Source organism: Culex pipiens, chromosome 2, assembly GCF_016801865.2.
Source record: "Culex pipiens pallens isolate TS chromosome 2, TS_CPP_V2, whole genome shotgun sequence".
Taxonomy (NCBI): domain Eukaryota; kingdom Metazoa; phylum Arthropoda; class Insecta; order Diptera; family Culicidae; genus Culex; species Culex pipiens.
This window is the reverse complement of record NC_068938.1, coordinates 76318358-76338581: the sequence shown is the minus strand read 5'-3', so window position 1 is coordinate 76338581 and position 20224 is coordinate 76318358. Positions and strand designations below refer to the sequence as shown.

General features: G+C 39.1%; 1 protein-coding gene across 1 annotated transcript; it reads left to right on the top strand.

Annotated features, from left to right (window-relative positions):
* Positions 1-2444: 2444 nt before the first annotated feature.
* On the top strand, positions 2445-19952 carry LOC120413545 (non-lysosomal glucosylceramidase). The gene is made up of 8 exons (XM_052707840.1): positions 2445-3093; positions 9102-9371; positions 16371-16885; positions 16946-17201; positions 17262-17375; positions 17448-17562; positions 17624-17753; positions 17813-19952. The coding sequence occupies exons 1-8, from the start codon at positions 2927-2929 to the stop codon at positions 18907-18909; spliced, it is 2664 nt and encodes an 887-aa protein (XP_052563800.1). The 5' UTR covers positions 2445-2926; the 3' UTR covers positions 18910-19952.
* Positions 19953-20224: the final 272 nt, after the last annotated feature.

The window sequence follows — 20224 nt, the reverse complement described above, 5'->3', positions numbered from 1 at the left end:
TCACGGTGGTGAAATGTTTCAAGCATACGCTGTGGGGAAGCTTTGAGGGAAAAGTTTCGCACACATGAAAAGCTTCAGCATAAATGTTATGTTCTCACCGAGCATAAAAGAAAATAATGTCGCCAGATCTAATTAATTTGTCATTCTTAAAACATAAAATTGATTGAGAAAACTATGCAGAGAACATTCTGTGTTTTTGAGGTTATTTTATTTCTGAAACAAAAGTTTCAGATAATGCATGCAAAGCAAATAATATTTGATCAAAAAACATACCTAATACTATTGCATACTATTTCCTTAAACATTTTGGAATGGATATTTGACTAATTTTATCAGACTTTGTCAATGTTTTTTTTTTTAATTCTACGCGAAAACCAAAAATGGATTTCATTTGAAATTATATATTTGACTAAAACTTGACCGGAGCGGCAAGAAAAGCCGTTTTGCATCATTGTTTGCTCATACAAGTCTCCGTACAATCTTAGTCATTGGTATTGGTTGAGAAGAAAAAATAGTTTTGATTAAGCTTTTATTACTAAAAGTTTTATTTTATAAATCCACATTCACAAGGTTTTCGATATTTTTTAAATGTTTCAAGGGACTAAAAAAGTCATCTTTTGATCTATAGAGAAATTTGCACAAATATTTGCACAAACTGAATAATGAATTGTAGATGAAACAAAGTACTTACTTATCTATCATTTTCACGATTTTTTTTATTTTTCATTTTTGGTTTGAATGAAATTTTTCTATGCATTCCTTATGTTCATAGGGGCTGGCCATACAAAATGGGTTTGTAAATGTATGATATGCTGTATACGAAGAAGGGATTTTTTGCTCGATTTGGTGTCTTCGATTAGGACTTTTCAGAAAAAGCTTTTAATTCCTAAAATAAGTACCTATATTTTATTTTTTAATTTTTTTATATGTTTTAGGGGACTAAAATAACTTAACTTGATAACTTAACTTCTGATCCAGAGTGCGTGAGGGTGTAAAAACTGGTCTAGGAGATATGAATTTATGAAAAGTTTTTGAAAAATATAGAAAACCTGGCCAACATATAATTTTAAATCTTTTTTTTCAAGCAAAATCAAATAAAATGTTCCGTTTTTAAGTTACACCTATTTTTATGTATTATTTTTGATTTATTTTTGTTTTTTTGCATGTCAAAATACTTCTTGAAAAAAGCAGCTGACACTATCGGTTCGAATTTTAATGTTAGTAAATGAAACTATAGAGGAGAAAAGCAACTCACGACAAAATTTTGAAACTAGGATTTTTGACAGGTATGATTTTCATAAAGTATTCGCCTCTTTTTCTCTCCCACAGAAAATTTTGGACAGTGTAGCTGTCAAACGAGGCCAAACTGTTAAAGTCACTCACAAAATGAACGTTGAGTGATTTGATTTCATTTCAGACGTCACAATTCTCTCCTCTATTGTGACGCGTATAACTTAGTGTGAATATTAGGGTGACAATAAAAAACGACCTCAAGGATGCCCCCTGACTTGATTCTTAGCCCAAAATAAGTAACTCTAAATCGGTGAAAGTTTGAGGATCGCTATAGATAGTTAAAGCTGGTGGTTTTCATACAAAAATGTCTTCTTCAAATCGATAATAACTCGTCAGGGTTAACTGGCTTAAATCGGATCATTTTGTGATCTTTGTGATCTTTGACAAAGTTGTTTGTCATACAATTTTACATTAGAATTTTCCCCTTGGCAATGATCCGACACATTTAACGCTACCTTTTGACGAAATTCATGATTTTTTTTTCTTTTCCTTCAACGATAAAAAGCGACCCTTAACCGATTTGACTCAAGATTGACTTATTTTTACCTAAAGAATCGAGCCACGGGATATATTTCTGGAGTTTTTTTTAAAGGTCCAATAACCCAAATTTTCAGTTTTTGCTTTTTGGGTGTTATTTAATACCCCTGACTCGGTTTCAAAAACACCCAAAAAGCAAAAATTGGAAATTTGGTTTATCAAATCTAATCTAATCTAATCTAATCTAATCTAATCGAACACAAGCTTAACCAGTCCAAAGAAAGCATCCTGGAAGAACTTGTGGATAGATTACGCCCCAAGTTCTAAAAAAAATTGGTTTATTTGACCTTTTAAAAAGTAAGTGATTAAATTTAATTAAATCAGTCAATAAGTAACGCACAACCTTTTATTTTCCAATATATATGTTTTATTTATTTATTCTTTTATAAATTTACATTTGTGTTTTGAACATTTTGTTTTTTCGTTAAATTCCTAACAATTATTAATCGAGATTTTTTTTATTTATTTATTTTTCTTCAACAAAAAAATATTCCAACTTCTCGTAAGTCCCACCATTTTCTTACTCCCACCGATGCGCACATACAGCTGAAGCTCTGTCAACTTACAACACCACCCGTACAAACACGGTGGATGGGTTGACTCTTGCTTTCTCGTGCTCTTCTCGTCGACTCAGTCTCCGGTTGAGTGTTTTCGTGGTCGGTCGTCCATCGTTCTACTGGTACAATTACTGTGTTTGCTGCTGCTGGGTGCTGCGTCTATGCGGCATATTGTACACACCTCATCATCCCCAAAACGGTTCCCTCCCGGTGGAGAGCACAGCTGAGGCGTTCAACTGCTGGAACAACGCTGGATGAGTGATTACTGAATCGATGCCGCGGTGTCAGTGATAAGGAAACACCTGCCGACCTAGTCCAAGAGTCGTGCTTAGTGTATAGCTGGTGCTAGTGATTTTTGGGGTGTGATTAGCCACTTTGTGTGTGTCAGCAAGGGAAAGCGGTTCAAGTGAGCAATCTGCTTGGTGAAGAGAGCCAGCAAGAGAGTTAGTGTACATATATTTATAGCTGTTTAGTGGCTCACACGACCGGAATACTCAAAGGCCCTCCGCGAAAGTGTGTTTATCGTGCCGTGCCGAAAAATGGATGGCGATAGTGCTCAATCGTTCTGCGAGTTCAAACAACAAGTGTCCGCGGTGCCCCAGTACGGCCTGAAGCTCAAGTTCAACCATGTCTACCCGGAAACGAGGAACCAGAACCTGAAGCCGTCGTTCCGGCAGATCTGGCCCATCATCCCGATGGCACTAAGGTGAGCTCGACTTTCACTTTCGAGACTCTCCAGGCTAGTGGTGTACAAAGGGTTGTAGCTCGTAACCCTCCGCTACTGACTGGAGTTGGGACCTTAATCGATTAACTATTTATACCTGGTGGAGACTCGATGTCTGCCAGGCTGGGGGGGAGCACTGAATGTGGGAGAGCAGTTGGGAAGCATGAAACATGTAGTTCTTCGTGAAACTTTTAGGCTCACAGTAAAATCTCACTAAAAGGGTCGAAACGTCGGTACAAAAACGTCTAAAAATATCATTTCTCCAGGAATCGTCTTAGCATGGGATGATGTCAACCTCCCGAGGGTCCTCCAGACCCCGCGACGTGATTCAGTAGCCCAAAAACATCTATCGATTTTCACTTTTGCTTTTTCTCGTTTGTTGCTGCTGACTTGGCTAGACACTTCTCCGAGGGCGAGGGCGTCATGTCTCGCGGCGGTTTTGCTCGTACGCAACATTCGACGCGTCGTCCGAGCTTTGCGCTTTGTTGTTCGCGCGATGACGATGGCGCTTTTGGAGGCGGGCAGGAGAGTTATCGCTTGTGCGGGAGGACTAACTATAAAAAGTGCCCGGATTTGGGCAGTTTTTGGCGAAAGCAAAAAAAAAATCGGCGAGCTCGTTGGATTTTTCGGCAGGGTGCAAAAAAATCGAGATGGGATTTGTTGTAATATTTATGGTTATTGACATTTGAGATGTATGAGTATTGCAAACAATCTTAATATTAAATTTAAGAAATGTGCAAATATTGATATTTGGAAACAGATTTCACACAAAGGACCAATAAATCTAAGGTGTTTGTTCCTCCTATCTTTTTTAATCTTATTTTGATTCTGAGAGCGCAGCGCTCCGTTCGTATTTCGGGCGCCCAAAATGTTGCATTAGCTTGCCCCAATTTATGGTTTTGTCAAACAATATAGGGTAGAGGACCCAGAAATCGTCCACTTTATAGTAGGAGGCCAGGAAATTTGTCGAGAAATTAGTGACAATTTATGTTTTTTGGTTCTATTTGTTGTAGAGCGTTGCTAAACTATTTGATTTTAAGTTTCCACAAGGTTTTTATCATGCACAAGTTCATTTTTGTTAAAATTTTGCGTTTTTATAAAGTGCTCTGAAGTGCCTTTTTTCGCCCCCCTAAATCCAATTTTCGCCCACCCTTGGAACCAGTTTTCGTCCACAACAAAAATCAAGAAATAAAATGAAATTATGGCACAAAGCTAAGCAAATATGGTCTCCTATTGATACACAACATTTTCCCAAAGTTTCTTTTTGCGTTTCTCTTTGTTTCGTCGTCCGTGTCTGTCGCGGGTGACCATGAACGGCCATGATCGATAACGACCAACTTTTTCAAAACTTTTTTTCGTAAAATCGCGATAACTCGTGATGTTTACTAGCAAACCCCTTATGTCTATATATCATTTTTTTGTAATTGTCTCCTCTACAACTTTGTAGAATATTGTTACACTCTAGAAAATAACCCTGCAAAGTTAGAAAAAACACGAAATTTTAAAATGAAAATTTTTTTTCTAAATGAAAAAATGACCCTTCTGGGTCAATGTAGATTCGAAAAAAAAAATCCCATAAAATGACATGTTCCAAAATTTTTTACAGTCAAGTAACGGAAAATGGAAGAGTTTAAAAAAAAATGTGTTTTTTTCGATGAAAAATACGTTTTTCGGAATTCTGAGTACACCATCAAATCGGGCATCTAATTTTACATAAAAGTCCCTTTGACACCAAATTTCTATCTCATCACCGTTTCAGGCTGCAAATTATTGAAAAACACCTCTTTTTTCGCATGTTCAAAAATGAAGGGGTCGTACCGCCCCTCCGTCATGAGATATCAAAAAACGGACCTCGTATTCGTGATCAGGGACAAAAGTTACCCCTTAGGACAAAGTTTCACGTAAATCGAAGAGGAGTCGGGGCAACTTTTCCCGATTTCGTGTGAGTTGGTAGAGAATTACCCACGAATGAAAAAAAAAATTGATTTATTCTAATTTTGTTACAGTTTTTAGTTTATTTAGATTTTTGAAGCCTAAAATTTCAAAATGGCGCATAGAGCAATTCCAGCTTAAATCAGGAATTTTTCTGGTACTTTTGTACCCGACCCTCTCCGATTTCAATGAAACTTTGTAGACATGTTATCCTGGGCCTATATAAGCCATTTGTGTGTATATGGAGCCAATTGCACTCGAAAATTACATTTGAGAAGGGCGTAAATTTTTTAGATATTTTTGTATTCTGTAATTTAAAAATGACTGTATCTCGAAGCCGTTGCATCGTACCAAAAAGTGGTCAAAGACAAACTTGTAGGAAATTGGACGGGCTTTCTGAAAAAAATACACTGAAAGAAAAATACACGCCACTTCTATGGGATTTTTCAATTTTTATGTTTAAAAATTAAATTTTAAGGTGAAGTTACAATTTTTTTTCGTTCAAAATTTTTGAGGAAATAGCCTAAAATGTTACCAAAAGACTGACGAAAAATGCAGGATGGTATGTCTCTCCTAAGAAAATACAAAAATCATTTACTAAAACTGTTTTTTTGAAAAGTGGTCTAAACGTCCAAATTTTTAAAAACCAGTAGTGGGGATCGATTCTCCAGATAATTTTACATAAAAGTCTCCATATTGACTATTGTCCTATGTCCAATCTTTGGGAAGATACAGCGTTTTTAAAAATAAAAATGTTGAATAAACGGGTTTTTTGGTGGTTTTTGGCAATTTCTATATGACAGACTTGGTTTTTCAGTCTCGTAAATATTTTTACCGGAAAGCTCGTCCAATTTCCCATAAGTTTGCCTTTAACAGCATTTCAATTGGATGTAAGGGCTTACAGATATAAGCTTAATTGCACTGCTAATAACTGAAAATAGAAAATTGTTTTCAGTGTGGTAGAAACCAGGACAGTAAATATGCATACGTAAATATAAAAACGACATAAGAGGAGTTCGTTCGTGGCCGTCATCGGGAGCAGTTCGTTCTGCTTGGCGTCCGTGTTTTTTTGTTAAATTTTTCGCGTTTTTTTCTCATTTTTGTGGATCGTCCGGGTTCTTTCGATTGACCATGTTCCGAGTATTGTCACGGTGATCGTGTTTTGGTCGGTTATCGGTCGGGGAACCGTGAAAATGCGGTTTTTGCGACGATTTTGTACCAGATTTGCCAATTTTAGCGGCGTCGTTTGCTTCGATTTGGAAACGAAAGAGATGAGAAAAACCGAGAGAAAAACTGTGGTTGTGTTCGTGCGCTCTTGCTGGCCTGATAGTGTTCGTGATCGCGTGTGTGGTGTTGGCAGACACGCTCCCGCTTCCAAGAGCGAGAGCGGCTGTGTCATCATTGGAATCATTGCGAGCGGCGATGAGGATTGCCTGGAGAGAGAACCCAACGGGGAGACTGCTGACGGTTTATACTGTTGGGGGTGACGCGGGAGTCGACAGTGCTGCCGGATTAATGTTTTATTTTTCGTTACAATAATTAATATTTGCTTTTTTTCTTTGTATTGCGATATCTTCGTAAATATTTCGTTCATAATCGATTAAAGTTCAGAACAAGTTATTTTTTTTATTTCATGCGATTTATTTTAAGATAAGGTTTAGCTAATTTCAAAAAAAATATTTAACTGGTCTTTTAATTTAACGATTTCGATCAAGTATTTAATGACTCTTCCTTCGTTTCCCTTCTACTTTCTCTTTTAATTAACATTCTTTTTCAGGAAAAATCAAGGTAATTTGTAAAACTGCAATTGATATATTATCTATATATTTTATTTATCTGAACATAAATAACTACTATATAACACACATGAAACATGACATTGGAGCGTTTGGTACGGTATGTCCACGCATCCTTCCTCCCCTGTAGATTCTGTGAAATGTGATCCGTTCTCAGAATCCTCTCTGCGGTAAACACAACGCAGTAGGGCTGGCCGCTTTAATTTTTGTAATACATTTTCGGGTGTTCTCGGATGTACTACAATTATTAATAATGACAAGAAAAGTGCTTGGGGCGTAATCTAATCACAAGACTTTCCAGCATGCTTTCATCGGACTGGCTGCGTTTGTGTTAGATTAGATTAGATTAGATTAGATACGTAAATATAAAAACGACATAAATCAAAAAGCTGTCAAAGGCAAACTTATGGAAAATTGGACGAGCTTTCCGGTAAAAATATTTACGAGGTCATATATTTTCATTACGATGGTCAATATGGAGACTTTTATGTAAAATTGTCTGGAGAATCGAACTCCACTAAGGGTTTTAAAAATTTTGACGTTTAGACCACTTTTCAAAAAAACAGTTTTAGTAAATGATTTTTGTATATTTTAAGAAGAGACATACCATCCTGCATTTTTCGTCAGTCTTTTGGTAACATTTTAGGCTATTTCCGTAAAAATTTTGAACGAAAAATAAATCGTGACATCACCTTTAAATTTAATTTTTAGATCTGATTTTTAAAATCAGAAAATATCATTAATGTGGCGTGTATTTTTGTTTCAGTGTATTTTTTCAGAAAGCCCGTCCAATTTCCTACAAGTTTGTCTTTGTCAATTTTTTGATACGACGCAACGGCTTCGAGATACAGTAATTTTTAAATTACAAAATACAAAAATATTTAATTACCTTACGCCCTCCTCAAATGTTATTTTCGAGTACTATGGCTCCATATACACAAAAATGGCTTATATAGGCCCAGGATAACATGTCTACAAAGTTTCATTGAAATCAGAGAGGGTCGAGTACAAAAGTACCAGAAAAATTCCTGATTTGAGCTGGAATTGCTCCATAAGCTTTTAAAACAACGAGTATGTCCCTTTCAATAAAATTTCGGTTTACATAAGGTTTGAAAGAAAATCTCTGGAGTTTTTTTTAAAGGTCCAATAATCCAAATTTTCAGTTTTTGTTTTTTGGGTGTTTTTAAATACCCCTGAATCAAGGAAGTTTCAAAAACACTCAAAAAGCAAAAACTGGAAATTTGATTTATTGGACCTTTTAAAAAACTCCAGATCTCGATCAAGCAAATAAAAATTTATTAGAGCCATTGATGTCTATTGACTTATCTGTTTTTTGTTAACCTCATTTTAAACAAATATGAGCTAAACAAAACCCAATATTCCACATTAAACACATCTCTCAAACCCACTCGAGCTAAGATCTCCTTGCCACGCCTAAGGCGCGCCTCTCCATCAATAAACAGACACAAGAACGTCAAAGATTCATTTAGCAAAATATAAACAAGCTACCCCACACACCGCTGCACGCAGCCTCTGTTCAATAGTTCAAAGTCATCACATCAATTCCAGAGCTCAAGTCATTGGGGCCGGCCGCGGCGTGGTCATCGAGCACAAGGTCGGATTCGCTATACTTTCATGTATTTATTGTTGAATGTTTTAGAAAAAAAAATGGAAAAAAAGAAATAATCGACATCTGCTTCTCTATTCCGGGGCACTTATGATGTATCGGGAACGGATTTGATTTATTAATGTCTGGCTGGGACTATAAAAATCTAAAACAAATTTGACGTATCGTGTACGGGATGTTGACCATATGGACATGAGGAGGTGGAATCTGGCGATTGGATTTTTATTACATTTTGCTATTAAAACTCTCGGGAATACTCTGACTAAGACAATTAGTTTTTGAGTTGAGTTGTCCAGAATGATTCAAAAGTCCCTTGCGAAAATTATCAACTCTGGTTTAAAAAATTAAAAGTCAACAAAAATTAAAAAAATAGTTACTTTAAAAATCCATCGTTCTGAAATTATGGCAACCCTGTCAGGAGATTTCTTAACTTCGCATATTTGAATATATAGATTTGAATGCCATTCTGAATTTCTGGAAACATTGATATTTCTTTGATTATTTATTAGTGAAAATTATAAAATTACTAAAATTTAAATCCTGAAGTTTGTTTTTCTTCTAACTAATCTATGAAATGCAATCAGCACACTAATCACATTAAACCCACTCTCCTCTCTTTCACGCTCTATTGACAGGTACATCCCGTACTACTGGAAGGTGTCACGCGAGGGCCGCCAGGTGCTGATGGACTACTGGTACACGGAAAACGGGAAGCAGATTTACGGGGCCCCGATCGGCGGCATCGGCGCCGGCACCATCGGGCGGGGATTCGCCGGCGAGTTTTGCCGCTTCCAGATGCGGCCGGGCCTGTACGAGTACAACACGGTGCACGCGAACCAGTTCATCGTCACCATCAAAGACGAGAACAATGTGACCATTTTCCAGAGTCTGCTTTCTTCGTACAGGTAAGGAGAGGTGGGAGGGGGAACTCCATGACGCGGTTTCCCCTCCGGTTACGGATTCTCGTTAGACGACGTAATCGGTTGTTGTTGGCGGAGTACATACAGGAGGGGTGGTCTCGTGCATCTACTTGAACCAAATTGGGCCCAGACAGGTTGTCGTCAGGGTGACTGGAATTAAAAATGAAAATTTGAGGACTTCCATAGTAATTTGCAAATTTTAATGAGTGATACATGATTTTTTTAAATAAATGGATTGCAGATTCGAAAAATAAAATTGTATGCTAAATTTAATATGATACAATCTCCAAAACTTTCCAAAAGACATCAAACCGATCAGACATTCGATTTTTAAAAATTTCTCGATCATTTACACACCACTTTTTTATCGACAACAGTGAACTTTGCATAACGACTTATATATAATAACGTATTCTGCAAAATGCACCTATGGTCAAAATTAAAGCCAGTATAGAAAATAATAATTTCTGAGAGCACATACGGAAAAAATGTTGCTTACTTTCTGAATTTTTAAATAAAATTTAAAAAGGAGAGCTGACAAAAACTTCAAAATCAGTCACCCTGCTCTGTTCAAACACTTTAAGAACAATTTGTGCAAAAAAGAACGGGACCCCCATTTACATCACATAGCTCATACACAAACACTCCGTTTATTACTGCTGTTGCACACGCGTCGTTCACATCGACGACGACGACGGTGGTGGTGGCGTCTGACGCGCCAGTCATTGTAAAAACTAAGGGATCATTTAAATATTACGTAGCACGGTTGGTGAGAGAATGCGTTAAGTGGCTGTGCTGCAATTCTTGTACTGAAATTGAAAATTGTTTAAGACATTCGCAGAGTTTTGTTTAAAAACACCCCCGAATATATGATTTAAAAATAAGTCAAAATAATAATTTGAATTAAATTTTGGAGACACAACTTTAACTCAATACAGAATTTTCGAATAAAATGAGACTAAAAAAAACAAAATCAAATTATTCGCTCTACAGCATTACCTTGGCGTTCCCGATTGCGAGATTCTTACTCGAAACAAGATGTCCGAAGACTTGATTGTTGAGGCAATTGCAAACCTCTTTTTACACCTAAGCTTCCACCCACCCCTGGATTCGAACCGACGACCTTTGGATTGTTAGTCCAACTGCCTACCAGCGACTTCACCAAGGCAGGACCCAGGGAGACGACTCCTACACCTGGACGTAACCCTCTAGGTTAGACCGGGGCCAACATTTACTTCCCTGTCCGACGGTAGGCGTGATCAGATAAATCTCGTCTCGAAAAATGCCACCGGGACCTTCTGGAATCGAACCCAGGCCGACTGGGTGAGATGCAACCAAGCTTACCTCTACACCACGGGTATAAGACAACCGTTTCTTTTTTTTTCTACGAAAAACAAAACATGACATGTAATGTTACGTAATTCTTGAACGAACCCCTCTGGTGGTGTGGCGTATGATTTGTGTTGGCAAGGATTTGGATTTTTTTTCATTCGCATCACAGGGCTATTAAATAGGGCTACGGATGACGAAGTACACGATGTCTGCGCGCCAAACCAAACCACCCTTTTGCATGGCTTGATGCCGTGTGAGACGTTAAATCCAATTTGTTGTTCAAAGGATTGCGAATAAATCAATGATGGGTCACAATGGTGCCGGTGGAAGGTTTTGGATGGTTTGAGGTTATGGAATTTAAATAAGGCTAAAGAAAATAAGCTCCGGGTGGGATTTTAAAGGGATAATCTTCTGGGTTAGCTTGTGCCGGAGAATCTTTGGCGAATGCAATTAACATTACGTATCTCCAATTAATTTAATTTTTATTTTCTTGCTTTGACCAAAATTCGAGTTCTTTGACTTTATTCAAAATTTTCTTAGTTGATTACCTATTAAATAACAAAATACATTTTTTAATTCCATCATAGCCAGTTTGGCTTCAATTTTAGATTTAAAAACTGTAGATCACTTGATATGATCACAAGCAATAACAAACAAATCGACGTCGTCGTGCTATCTTGTCGCACCCGCCATTTTGACGTTCCGAGAAAAACGCGTTTTAATGTTTGACCTTGAATATTAAAAAACGAGAGCAAGCAATGTAAACAATAACAAACACGTTTTGTTTGGCTCACCATTCTGTGCATTGTCCCAAAGTTTGGTTGAAGTTGGTTGCTGGAGTCCCGAGTTATAATTACAAATGTTTACGGTAGTCTAGCTTGTACGTGCGACAAACGCATCCTGACTTTCCTGGCCTGAAATCCCTTTGGCCTTTTGTCGCACTTACATCAATTTTCATGGAGTGACAAGATAGCACGACAAGAAAGAAACTATTTTCATATGTAAAGCGACAAAAATGCACGGAGTTTTTTTCGGTTTTTGTTGAATATCTCAGGATTGAAATCGAATTTTGGGGATCTGTGAAGGTCAAAAGGTGAGGCATTGTGAGCTGTACAAAATGGCGTTCTTAACTCAATTTGGCCCAAAATGCACGTACGACAAGTTAGCACGATGGCGACGAAATGTTATTCAATTATCTGAAGTGATATTTTTTAGAAAACCTTCACACAAAGAAACAAAACTGTTAGGTTAAAAATGTCGTTCTTGGGTTAAAAGTTTGCGTTAGTAAATATTCGTGGAAAGTTGAAAATTTTTGATTTAAAAGTTGAAAGTTTTTGATACTACCATGCATATATGGAACAAAATCGTTGTATGAGTAAAAGTGTTTTACTTTTAATATAAAAATAAAACTTTTATGGCAAATATAAACAACATTTAATACTACAGAGCAATTCTCTACGAAGCCGGGACCGTGGTGTAGGGGTAAGCGTGGTTGCCTCTCACCCAGTCGGCCTGGGTTCGATCCCAGAAGGTCCCGGTGGCAAATTTTGAGACGAGATTTGTCTGATTACGCCTTCCGTCGGACAGGGAAGTAAATGTTGGCCCCGGTCTAACCTAGAAGTCCAGGTGTAGGAGTCGTCTCCCTGGGTCCTGTCTCGGTGGAGTCGCTGGTAGGCAGTTGGACTCACAATCCAAAGGTCGTCAGTTCGAATCCCGTTATGGATGGAAGCTAAGTTGTCAAAAGAAGTTTGCAATTGCCTCAACAATCAAGCCTACGGACACTTAGTTTCGAGTAGGAATCTCGCAATCGAGAACACCAAGGCAATGCTGTAAAGCGAATAATTTGTTTTTTTTTAATTCTCTACGGTTATTTTTATTTTTGTATTTTTTAATCCGGCTGAAACTTTTTTTGTGCCTTCGTTTTTTCGTGCCCATCATTAGTTTGTCCGTATAATTTTCCATACAAATTTATCTTTTGAAGGATTTTTTTGATTGATTTGGTGTCTTCGGCAAAGTTGTAGGTATGGATAAGGAATATACTGAAAAAAACACGATAAATTTTGTTGTGATTTTAAATTTCACTTTATGCCACTAAAACATAATTTAGCATAGCATAGCATTGGTGTCTACCCGTAGCTGCTACTTCGTTATTGACCAGGACCCCCAAACATTGCTCCGTGGACCACAGATGAAAAGTAGGAACCAATCATCACCCTTTCGCAAATTTCAAAGGTCCCTATCGTGCTGATCAATACCGACGCCGGCCACGACCAGTGGTAAGACACGGGGAAGTGGATGGGAATGTTAGCCGATACTTGAGTGATGGGACCGCCAAATCGACTGCGTCTCCGACAAAGTATCACATGAGTTTTGAGGGGTTAGTAAGATGGGTATGAGGTCAGGATTCACTGTGGTAGGTGATGCGACCATGAGCAATTTGTTTATCGGTTGAAATTTTAAAAATCTTAGGCAGCCGGCTGCGGAAAGATACCTATCTAGGGATTTAAATATAGTATTAATTCGACCGCGATTCTCCAGAAATTCTCCGTCGGCGTGCCTTCCGATCAACGGTGATGTAGGAAGGGCTTCATTTATTGAAATGATTATTGGAATGATATAGAAAGGGTTTAATCCAGCAATACGAATTGCTAGTCTCAAAAAAATAGGTACGTTTTTATAGAAAACTATAAATAGAGAACAACACAAAAAAACTCATCGGCCAACGAACGCGATTGGAAAAAAAAAACAATGAAAAAAAAGAAAAAAAAGGAGGTAAAAAAACAGAACTGCGCGTCCCGAAAAGCACCACACTACTGATGCCATTATTTAATTATAAGAGCCAATCACCCCATGCACTCGAACATCGACACAAAAGAGACGGAAAATAACACGAAAAAACAGGACTGCGCGTCCACACAGGCACCGCACTACTGATCTGAAAGTATTTTTTCGAAAATATTGAAAAATTTCACGAATGTTTCATGTTTTAACATTGAAAATCGGACCATTAGTTGCTGAGATATAGACATTAGAAAATGGTGGGTTGTTTGGGTGAGACTTAAAAAAAAAAAATCTGTTTTTAAAACTTTGCATGGCAATATCTCAGCAACTAAGGGTCGTATCAACAAAGTTCAAAAAAGCAAAATATAGAGAATTTTCTCAGCTTTTCACAAATATTTTTTTCAAAAGTGGGCAAACATGGACACTTGCTTAAAAAAATGAATAAATGCGACTATTTACTATTCTAAAAGTTAGATAAAAATGGCTGGAACTTGAAAACGGTACTAGAGTACTTTTGAATGCAAATTCGAAAAATGAAGTTGAAAAATTTGTGTGATCAATATTTCTATTTTTTTTTTGAAAAAATCAATATTGATTCAAAAAAAAATCATACTCGGTCCAAGATTTTTTGTCCATTCTGGAAATTTATAACAAGTTGGCATTGGATGTCCTCTAAAACATATCAGAAAATGAAAAAATATTAGTGTTTTTTGCAATTTAAGTTTTAATGACAAAAAGTGAAAATAAAAATCACAAAAAAATGTACCGTGTATTATTTTTTTTCAGTGTAGTCCTACAACTTTGCCGAAGACACCAAATCGATAAATAAAGTCCTTCAAAAGATACAGAATTTTGAATTTTCAGATATAATTTTTGTATGGACAGGTAAATACAAAAAAAAATCGAATGACCGAAATCTCAGAGAACTGCTCTCTAATTACGTTGTATGAAACAATGAAACTGTTACAGTCCAGCCAGAATCGATGTTCCGAAGTTTCGATTATCCGAAGTTCGACTATCCGAAGGTTTCAATTGAATGGGACTTCGGATAATCTAATCACGAACAAAAAAAAACATTTTTTTTATTTTCTTGCTCTTAACAAAATTCGAATTATTTGACCCTATTTTAGTCAAATTTCAATAATTGTTTGCCTATTAAATCACAAAATGCTTCCATCTTGGATTCAAAATTTAGATCACTTTAGCATTATATCTGGTAACGAACCACAACAAACAAAACTCGATTATCCAAAGTTAAATTTTTCGTAGCCCTCCGGATAATCAAATCTGGACTGTATTACTATTATTTTAATACCTCGCTTACTTTCACTGGTGGAAAATTGTATCACTCCCAACGACAATAATGTAAAATTCTGATTATAAATATAAAAGATGCAAACGATGGTTACCACTCACCACTCACATTCCCAAAAACCGTAAAACTCCAAGCGAAACATACTTGAGGATACCGTGGAGATTTTCCCTTATCCTGTTGAAAAAGTCGAGCATGAACAGTTCCCGTTTTTGAAATCCCTTTGCTGGACCCTGGTGTGCGGTGGAAATTAAACCAGCCGACAATGGACGGCTGTCATGGGGTTGAGAATATGGATAAGGTGGAGTTGGTTCTATTCCTAATTATCAATTCCTAGGCAACTTGAACTTGAATAATCTTCGCATAGACATGACAAAATCCAGAATTCAATCTGCTAAAATCACCGTCTCAAAGCGAAGTGAGTGCCACGATATTTTAAAACTGGATGAACCGAATTGGCATCAATATACAGGATAAAGATTCTCAAGATTTTCCCACACAATAAAAAATGTATAATATTACATCTTTTGTGTCAGAAAAACTGTAATGTTACATTTAAAATGTGTAAATTGACCTATTCATCGTAGTAATACCTTTTCTGACTTAATTGAAATAATATTTGAAATAAAATAAGATGTAATAGTCCTGCATAAAATTTAACACCTTCCAAATTTACGAATTTTTTACTGCTTAATCTACATTTGATATGCACAAGGGACTCGTTTAACGAGTTTTCAATCAAATGTTAGCCAATTTGCCCAAAGGTATGATGCCTTTCATGAACATTTGTGGTAAAGGAAGGTGTTAGATGTGATTTGAAACTCTACCTTTCCGTGTTTAGTGTTGTTTTACCCTGATGATTTGTGGTCTAGTCATTTAACTTTATGGTTCCAATCAATTAACCAATATCGAACAAACTTAAATTCAAATCTTGATTCAAATAACCCAAGCCGGAAGTCAACAAGGGGTTGGAAACTCTTAGAGCTTTAATTATTATGTCAACCAGTATATCAAAATATATGTTAGTATACTTATTATTTCCTTTAAATATCGCCAGTATACTTACCAATATACTGAGAGTATCTTAATATACTAACAGTTTATTGCTTTTCAGTTAGTACACTAACAAGTATACTGGAATATCGTTAGTATACTCAGTATTCTTAAGTAATATTAGAGTTTCCAGCCCCTTGGAAGTCAAGAGATTTACCGACGATTACAACGTATCATGCACTGTAATCGATTCTTGACTGCACTTATGGGTTGTTTTACCCCTTCGGGTAGCAATTTAGTACGCACGCCGAGCGACGACACTGTCTCATGCGGCTTGAAATCCAATCTACCAAAGTTCACACCCAATTAAGCCCGGGTCCAGACACCCAGCCATTACAGCAGCAGCACGGCCGACGAGTACAGAGCGCTGAGTTGATGAAGATGATATCATTAACGAAACCGCAAATGGTGCAACGGGGAGCATGTTGTTAATTATGATTTTGCAACACATTTGCTACAACTGAAGAGTGGGTTTCATTGTATCCCCCTCTTTTTTGTAATTCCAGTCGCCCCAAAACGCCGCTGGCCAGTTGGGAGAGCACCATCAACTCGTCCAAGTGCAGCTACACGGCGCTGTACCCGCGGGCCTGGTCCGAGTACGACCTCAGCGAGCACGGCATCAAGCTGGTTCAGCGGCAGATCTCGCCGATCATACCCCACGATTACAAGGAAAGCTCGCTGCCGGTGGCCGTCTTCGCGTGGACCGTCGAGAACGTGTGCGGCAAGGACCGGCACGTGACGATTACGTTCACGTTCAAGAACGGAACCGGCAACAAGAAGCAGGACGCCGAGGGAAACGCGGAAACGGCGGCGTTTGCCCACGGGACGGCCAAGGGAGTCAGCATTAAGCAGACGATCGCGGACTTGCCGTGCACTTACTGCGTTAGCTGCAAGACTTCGTCGGAGATCAACCTGACGCGGTGCGAGAAGTTTGATCCGAGCGGAAACGGGGAGAAGCTGTGGAATGATTTGAAGGAGAATGGCCACCTGACGGAGAAGTCCGGCGACGAGAGTTTGAAGAGTGAGTGCGGGGAACCCCGGATTTAGCTGATGAAGTTTTACTCATTTTCACACATTTCAGCTAAGGACGTCGCCGTAGCGGTCAGCGCACAAATTCTGGTTCCATCCGAGTCCAGCTCGGAGCTGGAGTTCTCGCTGGTGTGGGACATGCCAAAGATTCACTTTACCAAAAAGATGAAAGAGTACTACAAGTACTACACCAAATATTTCGGCAAGAACGGCGATGCCGGTCCTGTGATCTCGGACTATGCGCTGCGCAACTACGGCAAGTGGGAGTCCCTGATAGACGAGTGGCAGCGGCCCATTCTGGACGATAGGTGAGTTCATCCCTTGATGTTCGATTTGGAGCTAAATAATATCATGCGATTCTTCAACAGTGACCTTCCCGACTGGTACAAGAGTGCCATCTTCAACGAGCTGTACTTTATCGCGGACGGTGGCAGCATCTGGCTGGCCGTGGACGACACCACCCTTCCGTACGATGATCCCAGGTCAGTTTCATCGACCCAATGAGTCAAGGTCGCGGCAGAATCTCAAGCTTCATGGTTTTTCATTTTTCACAGATTGGCCTACGGTCGCTACGCGTACCTCGAAGGGCACGAGTATCGGATGTACAACACGTACGACGTTCATTTCTATGCGTCGCACGCGCTGGCCAGCCTGTGGCCGAATCTACAAGTAAGAACGTGGCTTTCTCTGTCTGATGACTGCTTGTAGCAATGATTTATCCTTCCCTTAGGTCAGCTTACAGTACGACTACAAGGATGCTGTACAGCGAGAGATAACCGAGGGACGAAAGCATCTCTACGACGGGAAGGTCATTCCGCGGAAGATAAAAAGTTCCGTACCGCACGACCTGGGCGATCCCGGTAAGTTACGATCAATTCTGGAAATGTGCGCACCTTCTCAAATTTGTCGACTCTTCCAGACGAGGAACCGTTCGAGCTGATCAACGCGTACCCGATCCACGACGTGTCCGAGTGGAAGGATCTGAACACCAAGTTCATCCTGCAGGTGTACCGCGACTACTACACGCTCAACCACTACGCCCAGCTGAACGCGGACAACGCGAGCAAGTTCAGCTCGATTGAGTTCATCGACAAGGAGAGCATGTTCGAGATGTACGTGCAGGACAACCGCAACAAAGTTTCGCCGGAGGATAAGGCCCAGAACCGGAAGTCGGCGTCGATGTACATTAACGAGACGAATGGGAAGGTCTATCTGATGGACGCGATGACCTACTTGAAGAGCATGTATCCGGCCTGCAAGCAGGTGCTGGAGAAGACCCTCGAGTGGGATAAGGATAACGATGGGCTGATCGAGAACAGCAAGTCGCCGGACCAAACGTACGACACGTGGGTCATGGACGGTCCGAGTTCGTACTGTGGTGGGTTGTGGTTGGCCAGTCTGCACTGCATGTCGGTTATGGCGAACTTGCTGGATCAATCCGAGGATTGCATTAAATATCGGGAGATTTTGGAAAAGGGCAAAGCCTCGTTCGAGGAGAAGCTATGGAACGGGTCGTACTACAAGTTTGACAGCCAGAGCACTTCCAAGAACTCGATCATGTCCGACCAGCTGTGTGGCCACTGGTATCTACGCTGCTGCGGGTTCGATTACGACATCGTCCCGAAAGAAAACGTCCGAACGGCTCTGAAGACCATCTACGACAACAATGTGATGCGGTTCTGCGGAGGCAACATGGGCGCCGTCAACGGGTACATCCCGAGCAGCCAGCCCAACAAGGACGGTCGGGCGGACAGCTCTACCCTGCAAGCCGAAGAGGTGTGGACCGGGGTAACGTACGCCCTGGCCTCGACCATGATTCACGAGGGCATGTTTACGGAAGCGTTCCAGACGGCCGGAGGCCTGTATCAAACGCTTTCGGAGAAGATTGGCATGAGCTTTGAAACGCCGGAAGCGCTGTACGCGGAACGGCACTACCGAGCCATCGGCTACATGAGACCGCTCAGTATTTGGTCAATGCAGACCGCTTGGGAACAAAAGAAACAAAATAGGGACTAAGTATTTGTGTTTGTGATGTCGTGCGTGTGAATGTTTACATCTTTTTGTGCAATAGTGTTGGAATTCAAGCGAAAGGAGCTAGCTAAAGCCATTTTATGTTCTGATAATTAAGGGAAGTCAATATTTTAGCAACTTGATAAATTCTAGTAAATGTTTATTGTTCAATGCTGTATTTCAGGCTAAAAATGTTTGCTCACAAAAAAGTGGAAAATCACAAAAACTCAAACTTTTTCTGCAAACACACTCTCTCACTTAAACCAACTTTGTGAGAGAATGAAGGAGCTTTTACACTACGGCAAACAAACAAACAAACTCGCACTTTTTCATGTTTGACAGTTTGCCAAACTCACAAACAAGGCAAAATGTATGCAGGCTGACGTTTGCACAAACAAATCCAGGCAAACAAACAATGCAGGCAAACTGGCAAACTGTCAAAAAGTGCGAGTTTGTTTGTTTGCCGTAGTGTAATAGCTCCTTGAGAACCTTCGTAGAAAAGTACGATTGTACGAGTCTGCTGTAGAGAGTTTTTCTGAGCCACTCTCGAAAAATGAAAGTTCTCGGACCTTAACTGATTGCAAATCAAATCAAAACTTTGCACCATTTTACAATCTTAACGTAAAAAAAAACAAAACCACTCTTGAGCGATTCACGAAAGTTGAAACGAGCTTCTACGCGCAGAATGAGTTATATAAGCGCAACTTATCTTTGCCAAATGCTGTCAATTCTGATTGTTTAAATATAAACGCGGTGCTTATAACTGAAATATGAATGGAGGAACACAACATAGTTGTGATAGACGTTACAAATTATGTGAACAAATATTTAACAAGATATTTATAAAATAGGTGAGAAGCGTCGCTTCTCCAATACGTGCTACAATATTTTCCCACAGAAAACAAAAGTTTATCATTTCAGGCATGCTTGGAAAGCACAATTTAGGCTAATCAATCACACAAATCTAACAATCTAAAAAAGAAATCAAATTTCCAAGCTCAAATGCTGCAACAACAAAACAAAATCAAATTTAAACCTAAAATGACAAAGGCAAAGTAAAGGTACAACGTTTTTTGTCGTGATCTTCATGTTACAGAGTGATGCAAGCTATATATTTTTAAGCCTTCCAAATTATATAAAACAAAAATAACTTTGATGGTTCTACAACAAGAAAGTATATAAAGGGCACTAACAAAAAAAAGGGTTTCGGAAGCGCCTAACGCAACGCTGTCTGTAGTCATGCTGTGAAACAATCTGGATGGATAGATGGAGCGAAGCTTAAGAAGAGAGGAGAAAGGTCTAACCTGCATTTGCTGCGATA

What these genes read in the sequence shown, in the direction of transcription:
- LOC120413545 (XM_052707840.1), top strand. Translation starts at nt 2,927, where the DNA reads ATGGATGGCGATAGTGCTCAATCGTTCTGCGAGTTCAAACAACAAGTG. An exon ending in ATCATCCCGATGGCACTAAG is followed by an intron (nt 3,094 to 9,101) that starts GTGAGCTCGACT and finishes CTCTATTGACAG; the next exon opens with GTACATCCCGTACTACTGGA. An exon ending in CGGCGACGAGAGTTTGAAGA is followed by an intron (nt 16,886 to 16,945) that starts GTGAGTGCGGGG and finishes CACACATTTCAG; the next exon opens with CTAAGGACGTCGCCGTAGCG.